Here is a 22622-nt window from a genome sequence, read left to right as displayed (position 1 = left end):
AAGCGCCTGGAGAAGATGGAATAACAGTAGATTTAATCAAAGATGGAGGAGATATCATGCTTGAAAAGCTTGCGGCCCTTTATACGCAATGACTCACCACTTCAAGTGTACCAGAGAGCTGGAAAACCGCCAACATTATACTTATCCATAAGAAGGGAGACGTTAAAGAATTGAAGAATTACAGACCCATTAGCTTGCTTTCAGTATTGTATAAAATATTCACCAAGATAATTTCCAATAGAATCAGGACAACACTTGACTTCAATCAACCAAGAGAACAGGCTGGCTTCGGGAAGGGGTATTCTACGATGGACCATATCCATGCCATCAATCAGGTAATCGAGAAATCTGCGGAGTACAATCAACCTCTCTACATGGCTTTCATAGATTATGAAAAGGCATTCGATTCAGTAGAGATATCAGCAGTCATAGAGGCATTGCGTAATCAAGGAGTGGAGGAGGCATACGTGAATATCTTGGCAAATATCTACAAGGATTCCACAGCTACCTTGGTTCTCCACAAGAAAAGTAGAAATATACCTATCAAGAAAGGGGTCAGGCAAGGAGACACAATCTCTCCAATGCTATTCACTGCATGCTTAGAAGAAGTATTCAAGCTCTTAGACTGGGAAGGATTAGGAGTGAGGATCAATGGCGAATATCTCAGCAACCTTCGGTTTGCAAATGACATTGTCCTATTGAGCAACAATGGAGAGGAATTACAACAAATGATTGAGGACCTTCATCGAGAAAGTGCAAGAATTGGGTTGAAGATGAATATGCAGAAGACAAAGATAATGTTCAATAGCCTGGCAAGGGAACAAGAATTCAGGATCGCCCGTCAGCCTCTAGAATCTGTAAAGGAATATGTTTATCTAGGTCAATTACTCACAGGGGACCCTGATCATGAGAAAGAAATTTACAGAAGAATAAAATTGGGTTGGAGTGCATACGGCAGGCATTGCCAAATCCTGACTGGGAGCTTACCACTGTCGTTGAAAAGAAAAGTGTACAATCATTGCATTCTACCGGTGCTAACATACGGCGCAGAAACTTGGAGGTTAACAAAGAAGCTCGAGAACAAGTTAAGGACCGCACAAAGACTCATGCATGCTGCATGCCTGTATGATCATGTATGTAGTATGTAGTCTGTATGTATATGTATGTATGTATGTATGTATGTATGTACTATCGACCAAAAAAGTTTACGCACCAAGAGATCTGACCAAACAGCTCAATATCTTGGCAACCTCCAAACGCCGCCTGATATTCGCATTTCCAGCTGGTACATGCGAACGCCATTGTGATGTAGGGTTTTCCTGGTTACCTTTAAAGGGGCCCTGAACCACCCATCGGTCTTGGTGAAATAAAATATTCCGTGGGTAGCCTACGCTGCTGGGAACATCTCCGCCAAGTTTTTTTTTTTTTTTTTGTCGTAGGCGGTGCCTGGAGCTCGCAAGCGAAGCGGGATGTAACCTTTCTCTCAAGCACTCTCGTTTCAACAGAAGCCATGATCCTCACTCTCTGCTGTGTGCTTTATTATGTAATAAAGCACATTCCAATACGCGGCTGCTATTGGAATGTGCAGTGGACAACCGCGTTTGACTTACGTTTATTGCGTCGTAGGTACCAAAACCGGAAGTCGTGGCGTCTACGCTAACTCGATGTGTACAATCGCCTTTGGCTTACGTTTAGTGCGTCGTAGGCACCGAAATCGGAAGTTGTGGCATCTACGTTAACATCCGAAATGAAATTTCAACTGCGCGCCACGCTGACATATTGAAGGCGGAGTTTTGTGGCCCCGTCCCACTCCATCGTAGGCTTCGCGGTACAAGGCATTCAAGGATGAAGGGGAGCACAGCGGAGGCCGTGTTTTATTGCCAATAACTCCGCTTCTGCTAAACACATTGAAGTACTTTTTGCGGCAAAGTATTTCTGAAATAGCCTATTTTTACTTCAAGTGTATTTCTCCACTTCGATAAAAAATGTCGCAGTTTCGCCCAAAAGGCGAAGCATCAATTGCGATAGCAAATTAGTAGAGAGCTATTCGGAGTAGGGATAGTAGTTTTATCGTCTGCATAAACTTGGACACATTCGCTTACTAACTGAATTAACAAGCGTAGTGTCAGCGCGCACAAGCAAACATTAATAGATCACACTGAATGACCGCAGACAACGACTGCCTAAACGCTGGCAGCAAGCGCAGCCACCACAGAGGGCGAAGGTTCGCGCGGTCTATCGCTTCAACGAAAACTGAGCGGCGAATGCACAGCGCATACAAAGGTCAATACCATGCGGAGATGAGAGACGGTGCGGGCGACCGCCACCGCCGGGCAAAGTGTAGAGTAGTTGTGCAGAGGAGAAGTTGTTGGCAGAGGAGAAGCTGCCCCCCCCCTCCCTCCCGCGATGCCTTCCCGCTTTCTTGCTTTCGCGTGGGAGATTGAGTGGCCAGTTCCCCTTGCGCCCGATTGCAAGACAAGCATTTGGTGATGCAGCACAGCGTCGCCCCGCCTCCCCCCCTCCCTCCCTACCTCCCTCCCATACCTCCACGGCCTTTCGCGCGACGGTCGAGTTTGCTTTCCGCCGTGCGTTCGCTCTCCGTGATAGCGCGCGTCCCCCGCGCGCTTTCACTCGCGCATACGGCGCGCGGCGACGATTTTATCGCCCTTGGACTTTATACGGAACCTCACGGCGGCGACAGCGACGGCAAAATCCGGTTAAAGTGTCCATATGAGAGCACTGCACGGGCTCGGGCTTTCGGGTAAGCCCGAGCCCGGCCCGGCCCACGGGCCGGGCCGGGCCGGGTAGAGCAGTGTTTTCACGGGCTCGGGCCGGGCTCGGGCACGGCGTGTGCTTTCTGACCCGGGCCCGGGCCAGGCTCGGGTTTTTTGACGCGGGCCCGGGCCGGGCTCGGACTTTCTGATGGTGTGCATGTAAAGTGCAGCGAGTTATTCTCGGGCTTCTCAACTCTGAAAAACATGTATTTTTCGGTTTCGGGCCGGGTTCGGGCCGGTTTCGAGCCGGGCTCGGGCCGGGCTCGGGCCTAAGGTAAAGGGGCGGCGGGCCGGGCCGGGCGGGTAACGTAGATTATTTGCGGGCCCGGGCCGGGCCCGGGTCTCGCCATAAAGGTTTTGATGGGCTCGGGCGGACCGCCCAATGTAAAAACGGGCCCGGGCCGGGCCCGGGCTGCAAAAATCGGTCCGTGCAGTGCTCTAGTCCATATAATTGCTATCGCAATAGAAGTGGTTCAGGGCCCTTTTAAAGGCTGCTTGGATACTTAGCGTGTCCTGAGATCCCGTGGTACGTAAACGTTTTTGGTCGATAGTACATACAGCCGTCAGCACGCTTAACACGAACGCTCCACAGCGTAGCCTGGACCGGGTTAGACTGATGCCAGCGTTGCGAAGTGTTTTGCTCTGTTATCTTGCTATGGAGGGGGGGGGGGGGGGGGGTGCGGCGGCTTACGATAGCAGGAGCGCATCTCTATTTGAGTGCCCGCGTTGTCTTTCGCTGGTGCCTGACCGGCGGGGCGAGTGCGCTAACTTTCATTTCGGCACGTTTCGCTCGTGGCTGCGGTCTCACGCGCGTCCAGAAAACACGTTGTTGTTCGCTTATCTCGGCAAAGCGAAAGGGCGGGCGACAGCTCGCGCGCCTTTCGAGTTTGGATTAAAAGCTGACGCTTTAAGGACATGATAGATAGGAAAAGAGAGAAAACGCAGGTTTGTGGCCGTTTGTAAAGGTTGGACAATAATAAATCGGCAAATGCGGTGGCATAGTTCATGTTCATTATTTGTTCATGTTATCTATTTTGAAACAAGGCTTGGGCAGTCAGCCTCTTCTTTATTCTCTCGAGCGAGAGCCCCACCACCAGGCCCCGAAACGGTGATGATGAGTATGTACAGATAAGAATATGAAGCGTATGAATAATGCTCACACTAATTTCCCCGTGCGCGCAAGCGGCCAGCCAGGCCGCGACTTAGCCAGGAGGGAAACGCCGAATGAATCGTTTGAGACGCGAAACGTGAACGATCTCCGAACCATAATAACGAAGGTTGAAAGAAAGCTCCACGGGAGTAACGCAATAGTTCACGGGGGATGATTGTTCAATAATAATGTAGGGTCCAAGGAAGCGGGATTCAAACTTCTCACATAAACGGGGTGTACGAATGGGCGTCCAAAGGAGCACTTCCTCTTCAGGAGGAAAGAAGACATCTCGACGAGAGATGTCGTAACGTAACTTGCGGTCTAGCTGACCGACTTCTGTGTTGAAGCGAGGACATTGACGACATTCGTCAAGTCTCGAGACGAACTGTTCGGGTATACTGGCCGAGGTGTTAGTTGGGGATTGAAGAAAGCGGCGTAGAAAGGTGAGTACCCGGTAGTTTGTTGGATAGCGGTATTGTGAGAAAACGTCACAAAAGGTAAATGTTTGTCCCCGTTGCGATGTTTTGGCCCGATATACAGTGAGATCATATCTGTTAGTGTGTAGCGTGGTGGTATGTTTTGTGGACACCCAAATGGCCAGCAGATGGGTCATCGTGAAAGCCTTCAACGACTTGTGTGCGCAGCGGCCGTGGAAGAAAAGGTACCCAGTGGTGTCCGTCGGAGTTCTAAATGTAGCGGTGCAGCACATCGTTGTCGAGCTTAAATAGTCGCAGTTGTCGACGTAATCTGGCATTTGGTGCAGAAGTAGTTCCGCACAAGTGTTGGATAATGCTGTTCCAGTAGGGGTCAGAACGTTGAAACGAGGCGAACTGAGAGACGCGATTTGAAGATAACCTGGCATTAACCGCTAGAGGTAATAACTTAAGTGGCGACTAACCGACAAGTGGCGAGCAATTGATAGACGTGCTCGAAGAAAGTAGTGGTAGGGGGCAGCGGAGCAAAGCGTCGGCATCTTGATGCTTTTTCCCAGACTTGTAGGCAACGTCAAAATCGTACTCTTGTAACCGGACCACTCAGCGACCAAGGCGTCCAGCCAAATTTTGCATTGACAACCAGCAAAAGGCGTGGTGGCCGGTTTTGACCATGAAGTGGGGTCCATAACGATATGGTCTAAACTTTTGTATGGCCCGAACTAGGCATTCCTGTTCTGTTATTGAGCAGTTCTTTTCGGCAGCCGTTAATGCGCGACTGGCATAAGCAACAACTCTCTCTCGTGTAGTGGTATCACGCTGTAGAAGGACAGCACCGATCCCATGGCCACTAGCGTCGATGTGCAAACAAGTTGGTGCGTTCTCATCTAAGTGACAGAGGACATGGTCGGTTGTTAAGGTTTGCTTGAGGGCTTGGAAAGAAAGTTCGCAGTCGTACCCGACGACAGCAACCTGCGCAGCGGCGACGCCATAGCAGCAAAATGACTGATGAAGCGGCAAAAGTAGGATGCCAGGCCCAAGAAACTTCTTAATTATTTTAGATTTTCGGGGCGAGGGAAGCGAAGCACGGCCACAACCTTGTCGGGATCTGGTTGAAAACCATCTTTACTGATAAGGTGGCCCAACACTTTGATGCTATTTCGGGCAAAATGTCATTTCGTTGTGTTGATTTGGAGTCCAGCGTTGGAAACGCATGTGAAAATTTCGTCCAAACGCTCAAGGTGCTGACGAAAAGTTGCAGAAAAAATAACGATGTCATATAAATAACCCAACAGGTCTTCCGCTTAAGGTCGGGTAAAACTGTCGCGATCACGCGTTTCAAATGTTGCAGGAGCTATACATAAACCGAAGGGCATGACATTGAACTCGTAAAGTCCGTCTGGTGTTGCAAAGGCTGTCTTGTCCTTGTCCGCTTCGTGCATGCGTATTTGCCAATGCCCGGATCGGAGGTCTAGACATGAGAATTATTCAGCGCCCCGGAGGAAGTCAATGGCATCATCGATTCTTGGCAACGGATGTACGTCTTTGCGCGTGATTTTATTAAGCACTCGACATCACAACGGCGCTGCTGTGTCGTTTGCCTCATACAGCGTGTCGGGAGGACAACGTCACAGAGGAGTTCGGCTGCATACACACTTCATAAATGACGAGTCCCAGTCGTGGCAATATGATCTGTCGCTACATCGCTTCATGCTAGTGTCATTATCCTCGACATTCATCCCGCACTAGAGTGTTTGTCGTGCATAAAGTGTCCTCGAATCTTGATGATGTCAATCTCTGACTCTTTTATTATAGGGCAGAGACAATCTTTGCAGATAAACAACCATGGTCAAGCAAAAAAAAAAAAAGCCCATGAGGTTGCGGCGGACGGGTGCGGGTATTTCAAGGTGGCATCGCTAACCGTCATTTCTTTTGCTTTTTTGGCTTATGCAGCCTCCTCTCAAAGCCAGAGACGTCCTAAAAGCCAAAATCTTCTTTGTCGTTTCACGCCACTTTGCAGGCGCTTGCTGCTGCTGTCTCGCCCGACTGGCCGATAATGGACATAGTAGAAGCCGCCACAGGTTATAGTGCCAGCCGAGGCAGCCTGGGGTTGTAGGCGATGTACGTAAGTGCAACGTGAGCTCGAGTACGACGAGGTCTCATCCGCTGTCTAGTGCAGCATGTGAAAGGGGATACATCATACAGTAGCTGCCAGGACACAGATAAGTGAACGGCAACATTAACAGCGTCTGTCGCATGCGCTAAGATTATCTCAAGGTGCGAGACCTGTAACGCCGGTAAAGGGCTTTAGTAGCCGCGCGCCTCACCGCGGCAGCATTGTGAGAGGCCTTACAGACTATAGCGCCGTTTCTGCTGTGCAGCTGCTCTTGACTGACGTGCTGGCTGGTGCTAACATGCTTTTCCATGTACTGATGCATAAGCATCCTTTTGGTACTTCAGCTATCTGTACATCATCTCACAACTAACGTGAGAGGGAGCACTAGTACTAGGTGTGCACAGACAATATCCTTGCGCAGCAGAATATAGTTCAGGGCATAACTGTCTGATTATTAACGAGATAAGAGGGTTTTAGCTTAGCTTATTTGATGATGCGTTATATCGATAAGTGATACCTTAGGCGCACCGCGCATGCACGTCAAATACGCTAAATTATTGTGGCGGTTACCTGCTGGTAACCGTAATAGCCATCCTAACCGCGACGACGTATAGCAATATGGCAGCGCCGATACAGACTAAACCGTGCGCTTCGATCCCAATTCGTTCTTGTTACTGGCTCGTCGCGCGGACAGCAAGCAATAAGTGGTCATATTCGTTATCGCTTAGTCTCAGCTCAGGCCGAGGGCAAATCATTAGTAGTGTTTTGGCGTTATTAGTTGAATGACTTGTTTGATTTGATGCTTCTAGGACTACAGAGGCGGTTCTGAGCCGTAAATGTGGTTTGATGTTAGCTGATGGCGCCACAACATTAGCTCCCGGTGATACGATGACGATGTGAAACACCCAAAAAGCCTAATTGTTCAATGCACCAATACTTTGCTACTCCACTCTAGAACGGTGCGTCATGACCGCTGAAAGGGCATCGGATGAATCTCCGGAGGGCTATGTATCAATGATCCAGTATTTTCCGACAGAAGCAACTTCAGTAACGCTAAATATGTTTGGTGCGGTGATAGAAGAGCTCGGTAAGAGCGCCAGTATGAACGTTGTCATAAAGGGAACCGCGTTCCTCACAAACCCCAGCGAACGATACCTGTATCATTGAGTTTCTGAACGTCAAAGAAACGGCGAGGTGGCGTACGCGAAGATGTTTTCCCGCGGCGGTAGAGGTCGCGAACGGAAAAGGAAGCTCGACGATTTCGACTTGAGCGCACCACGACCAGTAGTGAATGACTCTTTCAAGAGTAACGAAATCCAGAAGGTGCTACAGCTTGCCTCTCACATCAACGAGGATGAAAGGCTGTCCTCACTTTCACCAGCAACGATGCAACGGTCACTCAAAGCAACTCTTATGGAGACCATACTCGCATAGTTCGGTGCCGGTGCAAGTACTGGCGGCGAGTTAGAGAATTGCGGCTGGCAAGGTAGGTCCATTTTCATACCTTCGCGAAACGTGGGTTAATAGTAGGTCACAAGACAGATAAGGTGTGGGCCGACGAGAGTGCGAAAACTGCTGAACAAGCATGGAGGGCCGGTCTCTCAGTTGGCCTGTAGAACCTAAGTGGTAAGGGGACCCGAATAATTGTGACGCACTGCGGGGACGAGAGTGGCTTTGTGCAAGGTGCCGGACATATATTCCTAGCGAAAAAGGGCATAGGAGACTACAACGAAGGTATGAACGGGCCCCACTGTGAAACGGGATTCTAAGAACAACAACTACTACGTCTTCCCCCGGACAGTGTGATAGTCATGGACAACCCGCTATACTACTCGGTGAGGCAAGAAAAATAAGTAGCCTTAAAGAAGAAATGCAGGGGTGACTTTCACAAAAGGGGTAGGATCCTTGGAGTGACGATATGGTAAAGGCTCCGTTGACGAAACTTATTGAGATTGTCAAAGTTGATGGCAGCACATACCATGTAGACTATATGGCTGCCGCTGCTGGACACCTCCTTTTAAGAATATCACCATATCACGGCCAGCATATGACGGCAAACCAATGTAGCTGGTGTGGAGCGACATGAAGCGTTTTGTTTCTTTTGTGAACCGTGTATTCCAAATGCAAGAGCTGTAGAAGCATGTTGCAGATCACATGGCACTAATAAGTCCACAGAAGTGTAAGAACTACTGTAAAATATGTGATTGAGGAAGCAGAGAAATGAACCACTTTTCAGACATCGTCAACAACCCACAATTATACTCGTTGTCAAAGTAGGTGAGGACACACCCACCTCTGGCTAATTTGGGCGATTTGGAGGCCAGTATGGTCGATGAAAATTTTGAGTGTCAGTGATTTCTCTAAATTTAGGCACCTCTCCTAGAACATTGAGTTGTTTGCCAGTCCCACATTAAACTTTAGCACATGACTCTAATTTGAAAAAAAAAGAAAATAGGCGCAGCTTCACACTATGTGGTGCGAAGACTGGCCACACAGCGAAGCTGGTGGCCCTTCCATAACTTTAACTTTGTTTTCGTTTGCTTATCTTGGTTTGGCTTGGCTTGTTCTTAGCCAAACTTAGCCGACCACGAGTATCGGGACGATACTCGAGGTCGGTGCGCAGTCTTCTAAAGGCCACATTATAGTCCGACGTAGCGTTGAAGCGCAAGCGCACTCGGCACGGAGACGCCACGGCAGCGAAAGTGAAACACTTTATAGCTCGGCGCGAGGCGGTGGCCGGTGTATCCGGCGTTCGTCGGCGTGCCCCCGCTGCAGGCAGCCGGCGTCGAGATGCAACATGCTGCATTTCGCGCCGGCCTCGTCACTCAGAATGGACCGCATTCGCGTCTCATCGAGCAAGATGGGCTGACGGATACTGGTGGCGGCGCGTGCAGCAAGTTCGCAGTTTCGTATCATCCTGAAACTACTAGTTTCGTATAAAATGCGCACGCGTGTAGGCGGCGCGGCGCGACGCACACGTTGGACTATAGAGAAGTCGGTTTTCGCGCCTTCCGTAATCACAGCTAACCACCAGCCCATCTTGCTCGACAAGAAGCGGATGCGGTCCATTCTGGGGGACGAGGCCGGCGCGAAATGCAGCATGTCGCATCTCGACGCCAACTGCAGCCAGGGCACGCTACATCAACTGCGGCGAGGAAGTACCGACAAGGGAGGCGAGCAGAGGCCAGAGTACCTCCGAATAAACGACGAGCAGACGACGCGGCGCGGTGCATCACATAGTGGGGGGTGGAGGGGCTTTCGTTTTATTGCGATAGCAATTATATGAACACTCAAAAGCAGATTTCTGCCGTCGGCATCGCCGTCGCCGTCGCCGTGAGGTTCCGTATGACGTCAATGGAGATGAAATCGTCGCCGAACGCTGTATGTGCGAATGAATGAATGAATGAAAAACTTTATTTTTACAAAGGAGGTTTCCCGGCGTAGGTGGAGCCCTCAGTCCAGGGCCCCTGTGGCCTTTGCCATCTTGCGAGCTCTGTCGATCAGCTTGAGCTGTTCTTCAGGCTTCGAGCAGGATAGCGCAGCCTCCCACTGCTCCGGTGTTGGTGTTTTGTGTACTGGCGCTACATTTGGTTTTTGGCAAGCCCATGTAACGTGGTAAAGCGTCGCGCGTTCCCCGCATAGCGGGCATTTATTGTCATATGTTGCCGGATAGATTTTGCTGAGTAAACTCAGATTGTGGTATGTATTAGTCTGCAGTTGTCTCCAGGCGACCGACTGCTCTCTACTAAGGTCTTTGTGGGGAGGGGGGTAGATCCTCCTTAGGGCTCTTTGATTTTCTAAAGTTGCTCCATAGCGTCTGGTGACTGTGTCCAGTTCCCCGTCGTGGTGCGCCCCCCGGTTGGCGTATGCTCGGGCGTTGGCGTCGGCACGCTGGTTCCCTGTCACAGTCTCATGGCCTGGTGTCCACGTAATGAAGCATCTCGAGAAGGTGATTTTTCTCCTCTTGAGTATGCGGATGGCCACAGTGGATATTCGTCCACTGCTGTACCTTCTGCATGCTTCTTGCGAGTCCGTAAGTATTTCTGTAGTGGCCTCTTCGCTCTGGTGGGTGATGGCGAGTGCGATTGCCGCTTCCTCAGCCTCGAGGATGTTGTTGCCTTTGATCGAAGCGCAATTGATTTTCCCTAAGCTGGTGATCAACAACGCTGACTACCGCCCCGGAGTGTTCCTTGTATGTGGTCGCGTCGACGTATAACACGTCTTTTCTCCCCACGAAATATCTTTCGTGTGCTTCCGATCTTGCCTTTCTTCTGGCCTTGTGTATTTTAGGATGCATGTTTCTCGGTATCGGGCTGATCTCAATGATCTCTCGAATATCTTTAGGTATGCTATCCGTGCTGCTAATTTCTCTGCAAGCATCCCTCATGCCCAGTATCTTCAGCGTGTTCCTGCCCGTGGGGGTCTGCATGAGTCTAATTTTCTGCGCGAGAAGGTGAGCTTCGATGTGTATGTGCGAGTGAAAGGGTGCGAGGGGCGCGCGCTTTCACGGGGAGTGAACGCACGGCGGAGAACAAACGCGCGTTCTGCGCCGTGCTCGCTTAAGGGCTGCAGAAGTAGGCGTCTCTTTCCTCCTTTACAATCACCATATATGTAGAGCAAACGCGCCTTCTTCCGACGCGCGAGAGGCCGTGGGGGAGGAGGGGGGGGGGGAGGGGAGGCGACGTTTAGCTGCGACACCAAGTGCCTATTTATATCAGAGGCTCCGGCAACAGTCACCAACGCTGCACGCATTTTGAGCGAACGCGGGCAAAACTCCGACGGCGTCGACAACAGTTCTGCGTGTTGCCGGTCCTGCTGCATGTCCAAGTTTATACAGCTGATAAAGCTAATATCATTAATCCGTATTACTCTACAAATTTGCTATCGCAATTGATACTTCGCCTTTCAGGTGAAACTGCGACAACTTTTTTCCTATTGGCGAACGTGTCCTGCAGCTTTCACAGCGCTGCAAGGAACTACTGAGATGGAGTATCGTTTGTATGTTCGTGTTTTTTTTTCTTTTTTAAGTGAAGCTTGTATACGCTAGCCTGCACCGGCGATGTAACGCTAAAGCTCCGGCTGCAGCGGCGGCTCACCGGCGCCGGAGCGTGAGTCATTAGACAGTTTTAGTTACACGTACGTAGAGGCTTTGCGTACGTAGAGCTTCTACGTGTAAGCAGTGCGCATGCGCAGAACGTAGCGGCCGCGCGCTGGTCTCACGGACGCACGTGATATTCGATTTTTTACGTGCGTTTCTTGCGCACATAGACAGCTTCGCGCGGGGGTTTCGCGAGATCACGAACAAGCTATAGCGTGCTGAGCGCGCGCAGATGGCTTGCATGGAAACATGGAGACAGGATGACCGGTCATCTATTTCATTCCATGTCAACGATGACAGCAGATAACGCTTGCACAACACACTTCCGGGCATTGCGGAGACGATGACCGGCACGCATCAATGCACATCACTGGCTTCGCTGAAATACTCATCTTGAATTGAATTGTTCATATTTCGAGATAGATTTAGCTACGTGGTGCGTCGCGTACGTGTAGCTAAAAGTGTTTCAGATGGCGTGCACGTAAGGTACGTAGACTGTTCACGTTTGCGTACGTGAAGTCGTGGAGTACGTGTAACTAAAACTGTCTATTAGCCACGGTGGCAGCTGCGTAGGCGCGCGCTTACGCCACGTGCACAGCAAATCGGAGCCGTTTCGCTTCCGTCTGGAAGGGAGAGGGCATGAAAGGGTTTCGCGCGCGCTGCGCCCGCTTCGTTTCCGTTCAGTTCAGTCTCGGAAAAACGATGGGTCGGCCACGCATTGTGCGTACCCCTGAACAAGTGGCAGCTCTCGCCGAATGCCGGCAGGACATCGCCCGTGAAACGACGCGTCGTTGACAGGCCGATCCTACCGTGAGAGCCGCTGAAGTTGCGGCACTCCGCCAACGCCGACCAAGTCACCTGACCTTCCTTTGGTCATGGTCAAGTTAACCACAAGAAGCATAACCTTCAAACACAAGGCGGACCCAGGACAAGTTTCGCTTACCCCCATTTTCCGGTAGGGGAAGAGCTGGTGATTCTCATCTATGTACGTTTGTACTTAACAGTTTTCCCACCTATCTGTGACACTGGGTAAGTCAGTAGTCGAATGTGCAGCGCATCATGCTGCTGCGCTCAGGTAACAGAGTTAGAAGCCAACCACTTGGGTCACTGAATATGTGGCAATGTGTGCATACGCCCCGCTCTTAATTCAACGAACGGCTTTCAGGCGAACATGGATCACTGTGTATGCGGTAGTGGGTAGGTACCGCTCTTCGAAGAAATTCTTTGACGGCGATGTGCAGTAATGGGCAAGTGGCACTCGGTCTGCGCTGGTCTCCAATGAAATTTTCGATGCCGACTTGGTTCACGGGTATGTGCCAATAGGTGTGTGCCTCTTTTCAGTGAGCCTATTCGACGCCAACTTTGCTGACTAGGCACGTGCCACTGGGAATGTGCCACTCTACAATGACGAAAAAGATCCCTTGTGTTGCTCTGATGCTGAGCGGAAACGAGCCAACGTCACAAGGGTTCCTCAATGACAGCAACGCCATGCATAAATAGACTGCACCACGAATGCACTGGGTATGTGACGCTTTTCAATGAACGCCTTTATCGCCAACGCTTTAGAGAGCTGCACCATGAATGCACTGATTGTGTGCCACCCATCAATGAACTTCTCGCCAACTTCGGCCACTATGAGTATGTCCCACTGAGCGTGCGGCCAAGCTCGAGAATGATTCTAAGTGCTCGCAGGCACCGGCGCGCCACACTTCTTGTCTCGGCGGCCACGCGCGGAATTTCTGGCAGTGCCAGTAGATGGCGCAGCCTGCGTCATCTACTCTTTCCATCTATGAGTTTCCAGCGTTCGCACGCACCGGCGCGCCATGCATTTGGGAGGCAGTGTGCAGGCTCCTTGGCGGCGGGTCTGGATGGCACGGAGTTTTCTTAGAGAAATGCGAAAGAGGAGTCCCACTGCGGTACACGCCTCATTCATAACTCGTTTTGGTGGTGAGAATACGTTGTGGCACTATATTAACTTAATGCTAACACATTTCGGCCGAGCTACACGCATGCGTGCGGGCGTACGAAAGCTCTCGCCCACGCGCCTCGCGTTTGCCGAGCCTCGTGAGTAATGGTGGTTTAAGACGATTTTATGTTCGATTCATGACCGCCGCCATCTCGGGGTGTTACACAAATAATTTCTAATTGTTATGAGAAGTGATGTCACGTAAAATGGTTATGAAACGCAGAACGGATTTATACAACTATTTTCAAGCTTGCGAATCGAACGCAGTAACGTACACTTCGTTGCTAAAGACATAAAACAGCAGCGTTAACAGCCCGAGAAGGCTGTTTGACCACTTCACGGAACGCTTTCGTTATAGTCTTATAAGACCCGCACAAGCGCGCTCCCACTTGGCTCACATTTTCGCCTCGCTAGACATAATAACGTCTGGTGCCTCGTGCTAAACGTACCCAAGCCAAGACAATTCATTAGCGACAATCCTCTTGTTGCTATGCGGATGCGTATCGTTAGGCCTACGGTCGCCGGAATCGCAGAACGATCTCAGAAATTGGAAACATTATGCGCTCATAACTTACGTTTCAAGTGAGTTTATAGAAAATGAAAGCTCATTTCGATAGTTACTGGTGACCAACGCGAGTGAGACCGTAGCCATCGCAAGAATCCATGCTGAAGTGGGAGCCATGGGTGTCGCCATATTAGATAACGCTATTTCTTAGCGTGCGTAAACGTCAGATATCTGTGCTCGAGCCGCGTTTCGATGCGTACGATCAGTCCTGCACCATTTGCGCATGCGTGAGGCGCGTGGGCGAGAGCTTTCGCGCGCCGGCACGCGTACGTGTAGTTTGGCCTTTACCCTTTGAAAATCATCGTGGTATGGGTTCTCCCGAAATTATTTATTGAGCACCTTATCCAAAGAGGTGGGTAGAATAGGCTCATAGAACAGCGGAACATTTCATTTTGAAGACCCCTTTGCCTCTGTCTGCATTTCTAGCGCTGTTCGATGAACAACCAACTCGCCGATGCTTTCGCGGCAATAGCTTTAGCCGTGGGAGGAGCTTCACCAAATGCACCACACGCTTCGATAGGCGAGAGCAGCGTACCACTTCCGTCAGCGCTGGGTGAGACGCGAACGCGCATCACCTGAAATCTCACGCCCACCCGCTGTCGTGTCTCAAAACGGCAAGGGAATGTTTTGTGTGCCTCCCACAAATCGACCACTTCGCCAGCGCCTGCCTGGACGAACGTGGGGCGAACGTGCGTCCTAGCACTCAGTGCTGACTACTAATGGCTAAGAAAGAAGCTGCTTTCGCGGAGACGGCAACCGTCGCATTATGTGGAAGTGGTAACGAGTGTCAGGGTCCAGCGGAACGGAGGGCACACTTCCATGCTACCGGTTCCACCTCGTGGACCCTTGAGGTGCGTCGCCTGCAACGCCGACAGAGTCACTCGGCATTTCTGCTCGTTCCAGGAAAACCCCCATAGCTGCGAAGACGCGGTTTCTGGGATACAGCAGCAGCAGTCTTGCGCGCTTTGTCTGCCAGCACGTCACCCGCACGCATTCTTAGAACACCAGTCTGAAGATCTACAGCAAAACGCTGAAGTTCCTGTCGCTCTCACTTCGCGATAATTTCATATTACCACACACACGTCTCTCTCAAGTGCCCAAGTAAAGAAAAATTTAAATGCCGTGCAACTTCTCTAATGACTTACCGATTTGGTGGGAGTCTGCGATGAAGGCTCCGAATTCATAACGCTGATCCTGTCCTGGCCTCAACGGTGCAGTGGCTGGCTACTGCTTCTTTTTTGTCTTCTTTAACTGCTTCTTTGCTGACTGCAGAAAGTCACTTAATTGATGATGATGATATTCCGAATTTATTGCGGTTATCCAATAAGGGGGATAAACCTTATTTCTTAATAAATTCTTATTTATTCAGAGTAATGGGGGAGAAAAGTAAAGCGGGTGCCCAGCGAAGCTGTAGCAAAACCACCCCTACAATTAAGTGCTGAGGGGGGCATGCAATGCTTTACTGGCGGTTCGGATGCCTGTTTGAGCTTGTTCTATATTGAAACGTATGCTGTTCGGGTGTTGTATGGGTGATTTAAATTGAAGTATGCATCGTTCGCTTCACTTTGCAGAGCGCTTGTAGCCTCTGCATTACGAGGGGAATGAGCCAGTACATTTTTGCTTGCTTACGGGGGTATGAGCCATTGCTGATATGATAATTTTTGTTCACGGACAGGACAAGAAAAATGCCGACCACCGAGAGGCTTCGCTGATAGCCTACCACAGTGCGTGGGATCATGCTGATCCCACGCACTATGGGAATTGACTGAAGTGAAACTTTCTGTGCTGTTTGCTTTGATTGACAACTAGCGGTGATGTTAACGACTAATGTTAATTTCTTCAGCTTTTAGTGATGCACGAGAGGGGCGAGTTGATGGTAAACGCTAACTTGCGTGCACCTGCACTGCTGTTTGTCTGCGTAGAACACAAATTACACTGCGAGACTTGTTCGCTTGGAGCGTTGTTGTGCGCCATTATTATTAACCTCCGAGAAAGTAAAAATTGTCATTGCCTCACACGGCACATCGCATCGTGGCAGAAGTGTTAACCCTTAAATGAAATATTCAGCTGTACGTGACAAAATCACAATCGGATTATGGTGCACACCATAGCGGCGGAATCTGTAATAATCGAACCCCCTGCGGTTCTAACGGCACGTACATCTTGCTACACGAGTGGTTTTGTATTTCACCCCAGTCGAAATGCAGCTGCCCCTGTCGGTTTCAAACTCCTGACCTAGACCAAAGACATAGCTGCAGAGCTTCTGCGACAGGAAGAGAAGTGTTGATTGGACGTGCACCCGCTTCCGTAGGATCTCCTTAGACGCTTCGGTGCTTTAATACGGCTTTGTGTCACTCTGAGATACCGATACGGGATTTACAAGGCAGTATTACTAAGGTCTCGCAAGGGAATAAGAATTCAGGATCGCCAGCCAGCCTCTAGACTCTCTAAAGGATGTACGTTTATCTAGGTCAACTACTCACAGGGGACCCTGATCATGAGAAGGAAATTTACAGAAGAATGAATGGGAGCTTACCACTGTCATTGAAAAGAAAAGTGTACAATCATTGCATTCTACCGGTGCTAACATATGGGGGAGAAACTTGGAGGATAACGAAGAAGCTTGGGAACAGGTTAAGGACCGCAAGAAGAGCGATGGAACGAGAAATGTTAGGCCTAACGTTAAGAGCCAGGAAAACAGCGGTATGGATCAGAGAGGAAATGGGGCAAGAATGGATGTGGGCAGGCCAAGTAATGCGTCGGATGGACAATCGGTGGACCATTAGAGTTACATAATATGGGTACCAAGAGAAGAGCAGCGCAGTCGAGGAAGGCAGCAAACTAGGTGGGGTGATGTAGTTAGGAAATTTGCGGACGCAAGGTGGAATCAGCTAGCGCAAGACAGGGGTAATTGGAGACCGCAGGGAGAGGCCTTCGTCCTGCAGTGGACATAGAAATAAGCTGATCATGATGACGATGAGGATTACTAAGATAATAGCGAGTTCTAGCGTGTCCAGTATTCGGGCAAATGCAAGCGGAATAGGCGTTTTGCCTGATGAGCGGGTTCAAAAACGTCAATGGTGTTCACGGTGCAGCCACCTGGCGGCTTAGAGCTAACTCAAACACACACAGAGCTAACTTAGCAGTAAACAAGTGTATTTTACTTTGGTGTTGCTGCATTTTTTTTCGTAGTGGCGTTATTGTGTTGTTGCCGAAAAATTACACCAGCAGCAAAGTAAGATACACTTGGTTACGGCTTTATTATCTCTGTGTTTGTATGATTGAGCTCCAAGCCGCCAGGTGGCTGCACCGTGTAGTGCGTTCAAGTTCGCGCATCCGCTTATCCAGTAAAACACCCAGTCCGTTGGCTTTTACCTGAATACCGAGCACGGTATAACGCTCCAATAGTGCAGTGGATAATTAAGACCCCATTATTCGAGAGTGTAGAAAATTTGTTTTCGTAAATATTAAATAGCCATTAGAAAAGAACACTAAAACCACAAACAAGATAACGGAGTATTGCACTGCTCTTTAATGCTGCAAAAAGGGCCTGTTTCACTCAAAGGCTCTTCCTGGTATTTATTATGGGGGAATCGACCAAAATTTCCTAACAAATTTGGATCTTTTCGTTTTCTGTGGCATTTTCAATTATTGAATATTTATTCTTCATATTATAATTCCTTTCATTTTAAGATGTACTTTCCGCTTTCTAAAGCGTTTACTCTAGACCAGTAATGAATTTTTTTTTGCAATTTGAAGTAATCCTGCCCTTTCATCGCTTATCTTACTTAGTGGGCATGAGCTACGAGTTGGATGGGAAGAACACCAACGACAGACGCCTGGAACGGCTTACAAACTCTACACAGGCACGATGTATTACCGAGACGCCGCACGCAAGGCAACTCACGCTGGGTAGAAGGAACACAGGCCTGGCAGCTACGTATATATATATATATATATATATATATATATATATATATATATATTATATATATATTGTAGACAGAGAGAATAAGCATACGAGCGGCCGTTCCGGCGAAGCCTTTTGACTGCTGTCTTCGCGCCAGCCATGCTTGCTTGCTTGCTTGCTTCCTATGCTATGGCGCATACCCACCACGGGGGATTGACCACAAAGCCGGCGGTTAAACAGGTGGGTTGAAATTATGCAATGAAACTAACTGAAGTTAGAGCCGTATTTTATTTTATCTTATAGGGAATTAGTGTGCTTTTTGGAAGGAGATCAAGGTAGAAGGTAATAAATTTCAATCAGTTTAATTGGAATTTTCGAAGTTAATAAATAATCAATCAGTAAATTACCGTAAATTGGAATTTTGTAAAATAATAATAAACAATATATCAGTAAATTAACTTGGTATTCTCCTTGTGTCACCGAGGAACTAGCATACGGCCCTGCATACGTTCCAGTGGCTAAAACCCAGTGTATATGCCCCGAAAGCTAGAATACTTTCAGTGTTTATAGCGATGCCTAATTTTCGGAACGGAATTTCGAAGTATTTCTTTCTCTGGATTGTGAATCGGCGGCAGTTTAATAAATAATGATCAATGGTTTCAGGTTCATTGCAGAAATGACATAGAGGGGACATCGCCAGACCAGACCTGTCTAGATGTGTGTGCGTGTGTGTGTGCGCCAGACATGCAAGCGTCGGAGCACAAGGGCGTCTCTTCATTTTCTTTGCAACAAACAAACTTATATATATGTCCGAAATCTCGCGGCGACGCCAACAGCGAATATTCGCCTCGTGTCAATATAACTGATAAAGCAAATATATGGAGCTTTTGAATGTGCGAAGATGTTCCCATCAATAATTTGTTTACACCAATTTGCAAACGAACATTTCTGTATTTTGATGCAGTAACGGAATCCTTAACCGGTAAAATAGGGATGGCAGGTTCACTTAGAGACGTTGTGGTTAATAAATACGTCATTTCATTTAAAAAACATCCTGCCGTGCCAAGCACTCCGCATTTTAGGCAATTTTCGCGGACGAACTGCGCATTCTGTACACACTATGGTGATGGGAACCATATTGCGTTAGAAAGTTTTTATCCTGCGCTTTGGAATGACACAATTGGAAAGTGTGATATTAAGAGTGAGAAACCATGTGCTTGCTGTACTTGCCTCCAGACCTAATCGTTTGTGGCAATACTAGCCAGATACTCGTCAATTGACATTTTATTCCAAGTACATGCCTGTTTGTTATGAATCTTGCCCATTTGGTGAGCCATACAGTATCCTGTTATACCATCAGACACGACGTTTACTAAGCAGTGAATTAAACAAAAGATTTTCATTCAGTAATATATCCTGTGGCTCTGGCGCCATCTGTTCAAAAACATTATCAAGCTGTTTCATGTTCATTTTGGCTTTTGTCAAATGTGGCGTTAGTAAACATTAAAAAAACGGGCAAAACGGGATAGATTCTTTCTCCAGATTCGCCTGTATGTAGACCTCCAGTGGCCGCGCCTTCTCGACATTTCTTCAAGTGCACGACTCTGCAAACACGCTTTCAGCGTAGTCCTTGACCTGTGTATATACTCGTATGGATGACTGCTAAGAGCTCCATGTTTCCGCTATTGCCGAATGTCTAACCTACTTTATTTTGTTACAGATAATGAATACCCAACATGAAACTTTCGGAGCCACTATTTCGAACTTTGTTTTTTTTTTGTACTGCAACGTGTTTTGTGGTCTGCCTACTATTCTACAACTTAACCTGCAACCACCTTTTACTTATCACAATTGGGGACATGTTTACTTTCTTCCTGCAATCACTGCACCACAGGGCTTCAAGGAAGCCAGATGAACATAAACCGACAATCCAGTCTGCAGTTGTCTTTACATTCCAATCAAACACGTTCCATCTTTTTCCTAGCTTTACCACAAGAAGCAGACATTGGTTTTTCCTTGGTGGACTGTTGCTTTATGACTACGAGTTCCAATACATTCTGATGTCGCTTTGATAAGTACAGAGTTTCCATTTGAGTTACCGTGAAATATTTCTGGCCTTATTTCGCTTTTACCTCTGAGGTAGTTACTCATAGCCGGTTTATTTTCCACTGCCGCCCCCCAGTAGATTGTCCGATCGTCTCTGAATTTGCGTTCAATGTTCTGTTTCGCCGTCTTTATAATGTGCAGTTGTAACGTTCTTCTGGCAAAGCCGGTTTTTGGGCAGCAAGCCACTGTGGACAGGGAGTGGGGCGGGGGAGAGTGGGCTTAAGCGCAGGTAAGCGCTTTTACCCTCCCCATCAGTTTTACGTATGAGACCACAATACGATGACACGCAGAGTACTAACAAGTAAAAGCGCCACATCCCTCCAAAGCTTGCAATCCGAGGTTCATCAGTGCCACCTCTTTTCGTTAAATGTCAGAAGCGGGTTAAACAAAACAGAGCCATAGGAATCTCTGTTACTCTTATACGTCCCACATGACTGCGGTATTAGGGACACTTGGCTTCGTGAAGATATTCGAGATCATGAAATTGTACCACCAGGATACCTCTTGTATCGACGCGATCATTTCCAGGGGCTTTAGAGGTGACAGGGGTTCTAGAGAAGACGGAGTGGCTGTTCTTGCAAAGAATTCTGTCGATGTTACTACCTGTGTTAAATCGCTGATAATGAAAGTTTGCTGCTGAACCTGTGTTCCTGTGCGATTAGATATGTTCTTTCTTCAGTGCACCGCTCACGCGATGCAAGTGATGTGTATTTGTCAAAAGTGTACGACAACTTACTCAGCCTACGTAATAAAAATGATTTTGTGACAAGCATTTTTACCCTTCGTGCAGACAATAATAATAATCATCATCCTATTTTTAACGCGAGAGCGTTAAGGGCCCCGTGTCGCAGAAAATCCGGCGTCGGCATCGGTGTCGGCGTAAGCGCCGGCGTCCGTGACGGAGGAAATTATCCAGAACCACCCCGACCACACAGGCCGTCCGCGTGGCGCAGAGGCATTAGTGAACAAAATTGAATTTATGAAAGTAAAATCCGTCAGATAATTGTAATGTACGACTTAACTACAACCTACAGACATGATAGCGCCGGATTGTAATTTGAACGTACAAGAGAACGTAATTCTGTTACGACGAAACTCAAACACAAACCCTTTTTCCAGCCTTACTACCATACAGATGGTGCTCGCCGTAGCTGCGCACCCGGCTACGTTACTTGCATAAATACCATCCAGATGGCGCTCGCCTCCTCGGCAGCGTCATCGGCGATGTTTGTGGCGGACGGACGTGTTTTTCAATGGCTCCGTGGCGGCGAATACCCCATCTAGATGGCGCTAGCCTCCTCGGCGGCGTAAAACGTTGGCGGTGCGCAGAGGCGAAGGTAGAGAAAAACGAAAGCTGCAGTTGCCGGTAAACGTAACAAGCATTCAGGGATATTTGAATGCTATCGCGTTACACTCTTAAGCGCGAAGCTTAAGAGTCCTTTATTTTTTTTTTTTGTCCACTGCAGGACGAAAGGCTCTCCAAGCGATCTCCAATTATCCCTATATTGCACTCGGTGATACCAACTTGAACCTGCAAATATCCTAACTTCATCCACCCACCTATTTCCTGCAGTCTACGACCGCGCTTCCCCTCCGATCCAAGCCGTTCTTTTCCGGTCTCTTAACGATAAGCCCAACATTTTTTTGTTGCGTCGCTCTTTGCGCGGTACCTAACTTGTTCTCGAGCTATTCCCTCAAATTTCTCCTCCATATGTCAGCATTGATTGAATGCTATGATTGTGTACTTTTCTTTCTGACGACACTGGTAAGCTGCCACTAAGGATTTGGCAGTGACTGCAGTATGCACTCGAATCCATTTTTATTTTGTGAAGTCCCTTCTCATGATCAGTTTCCCATGTGAGTAAATGATCAAAATAAACAGACTGTTTCACAGATTCTAGAGGCTGGTGGCAGATCATGAATTGTTGTTCTATTTTCAGGCTACTGAACATTATCTTTGTCTTCGGCATATTAATCTTTAACCCAACTCTTACGCTTTCTCTATTAAGGTCGTCAATAATTTGTTGCAGTTCATCTCCAGTGTTGCTGTCCAGGACAGTGCTTTCTGCAAACCGTAGCTTGTTGATACATTCGTCGTTGATTCTAACGCCTAAGCTTTCCCAACCTAATAACCGGAGTATTTCTTCTGAGCTTGCAGTGAATAGCATCAGATAGTTAGTTCTTCCCTTCCTGACCTTTTTCTAGGTAGGTTATTTTCAACTTTTCTTGAGATGAAACTAGGTAGCAGTGGAATATTTGTATCTATTTCCCAAGCTATTTATGTACGCCTCTTGTACTCCTTCATCACGCAATGCCTCCATGACTACTGGTGTCGCTGCTGAATCAAAGTCGTTTCATAATCTATGAAAGCCATATAGAAAGGTTGATTGCACTCTGCAGATTAAAAATTTCCTGATTGATAACATGGACATGATCCATTGTGGAATATCCTGACCTTGAAGCCAGCCTGATTTCTTGGTTGAGTGATGTCCATAATAAATTACCC

General features: G+C 48.3%; 1 protein-coding gene across 1 annotated transcript in view; it reads right to left on the bottom strand.

Moving 5' to 3' along the window:
- Nucleotides 1–15340, bottom strand: part of LOC119444926 (uncharacterized) — a 281467-nt gene extending 266127 nt beyond the window's left edge. Inside the window, exon 1 of the mRNA XM_049664800.1 lies at nt 15246–15340. Coding sequence (XP_049520757.1) covers nt 15246–15284 — 39 coding nt within the window. The 5' untranslated portion in view covers nt 15285–15340. The remainder of the gene's footprint in view (nt 1–15245) is intronic.
- Between the last annotated feature and the right edge of the window lie 7282 nt (nt 15341–22622).

The sequence above is a fragment of the Dermacentor silvarum genome, chromosome 3 (genome assembly GCF_013339745.2).
Source record: "Dermacentor silvarum isolate Dsil-2018 chromosome 3, BIME_Dsil_1.4, whole genome shotgun sequence".
NCBI classification, from domain to species: Eukaryota; Metazoa; Arthropoda; class Arachnida; order Ixodida; family Ixodidae; genus Dermacentor; species Dermacentor silvarum.
This window is presented reverse-complemented; position numbering and strand designations above follow the sequence as displayed.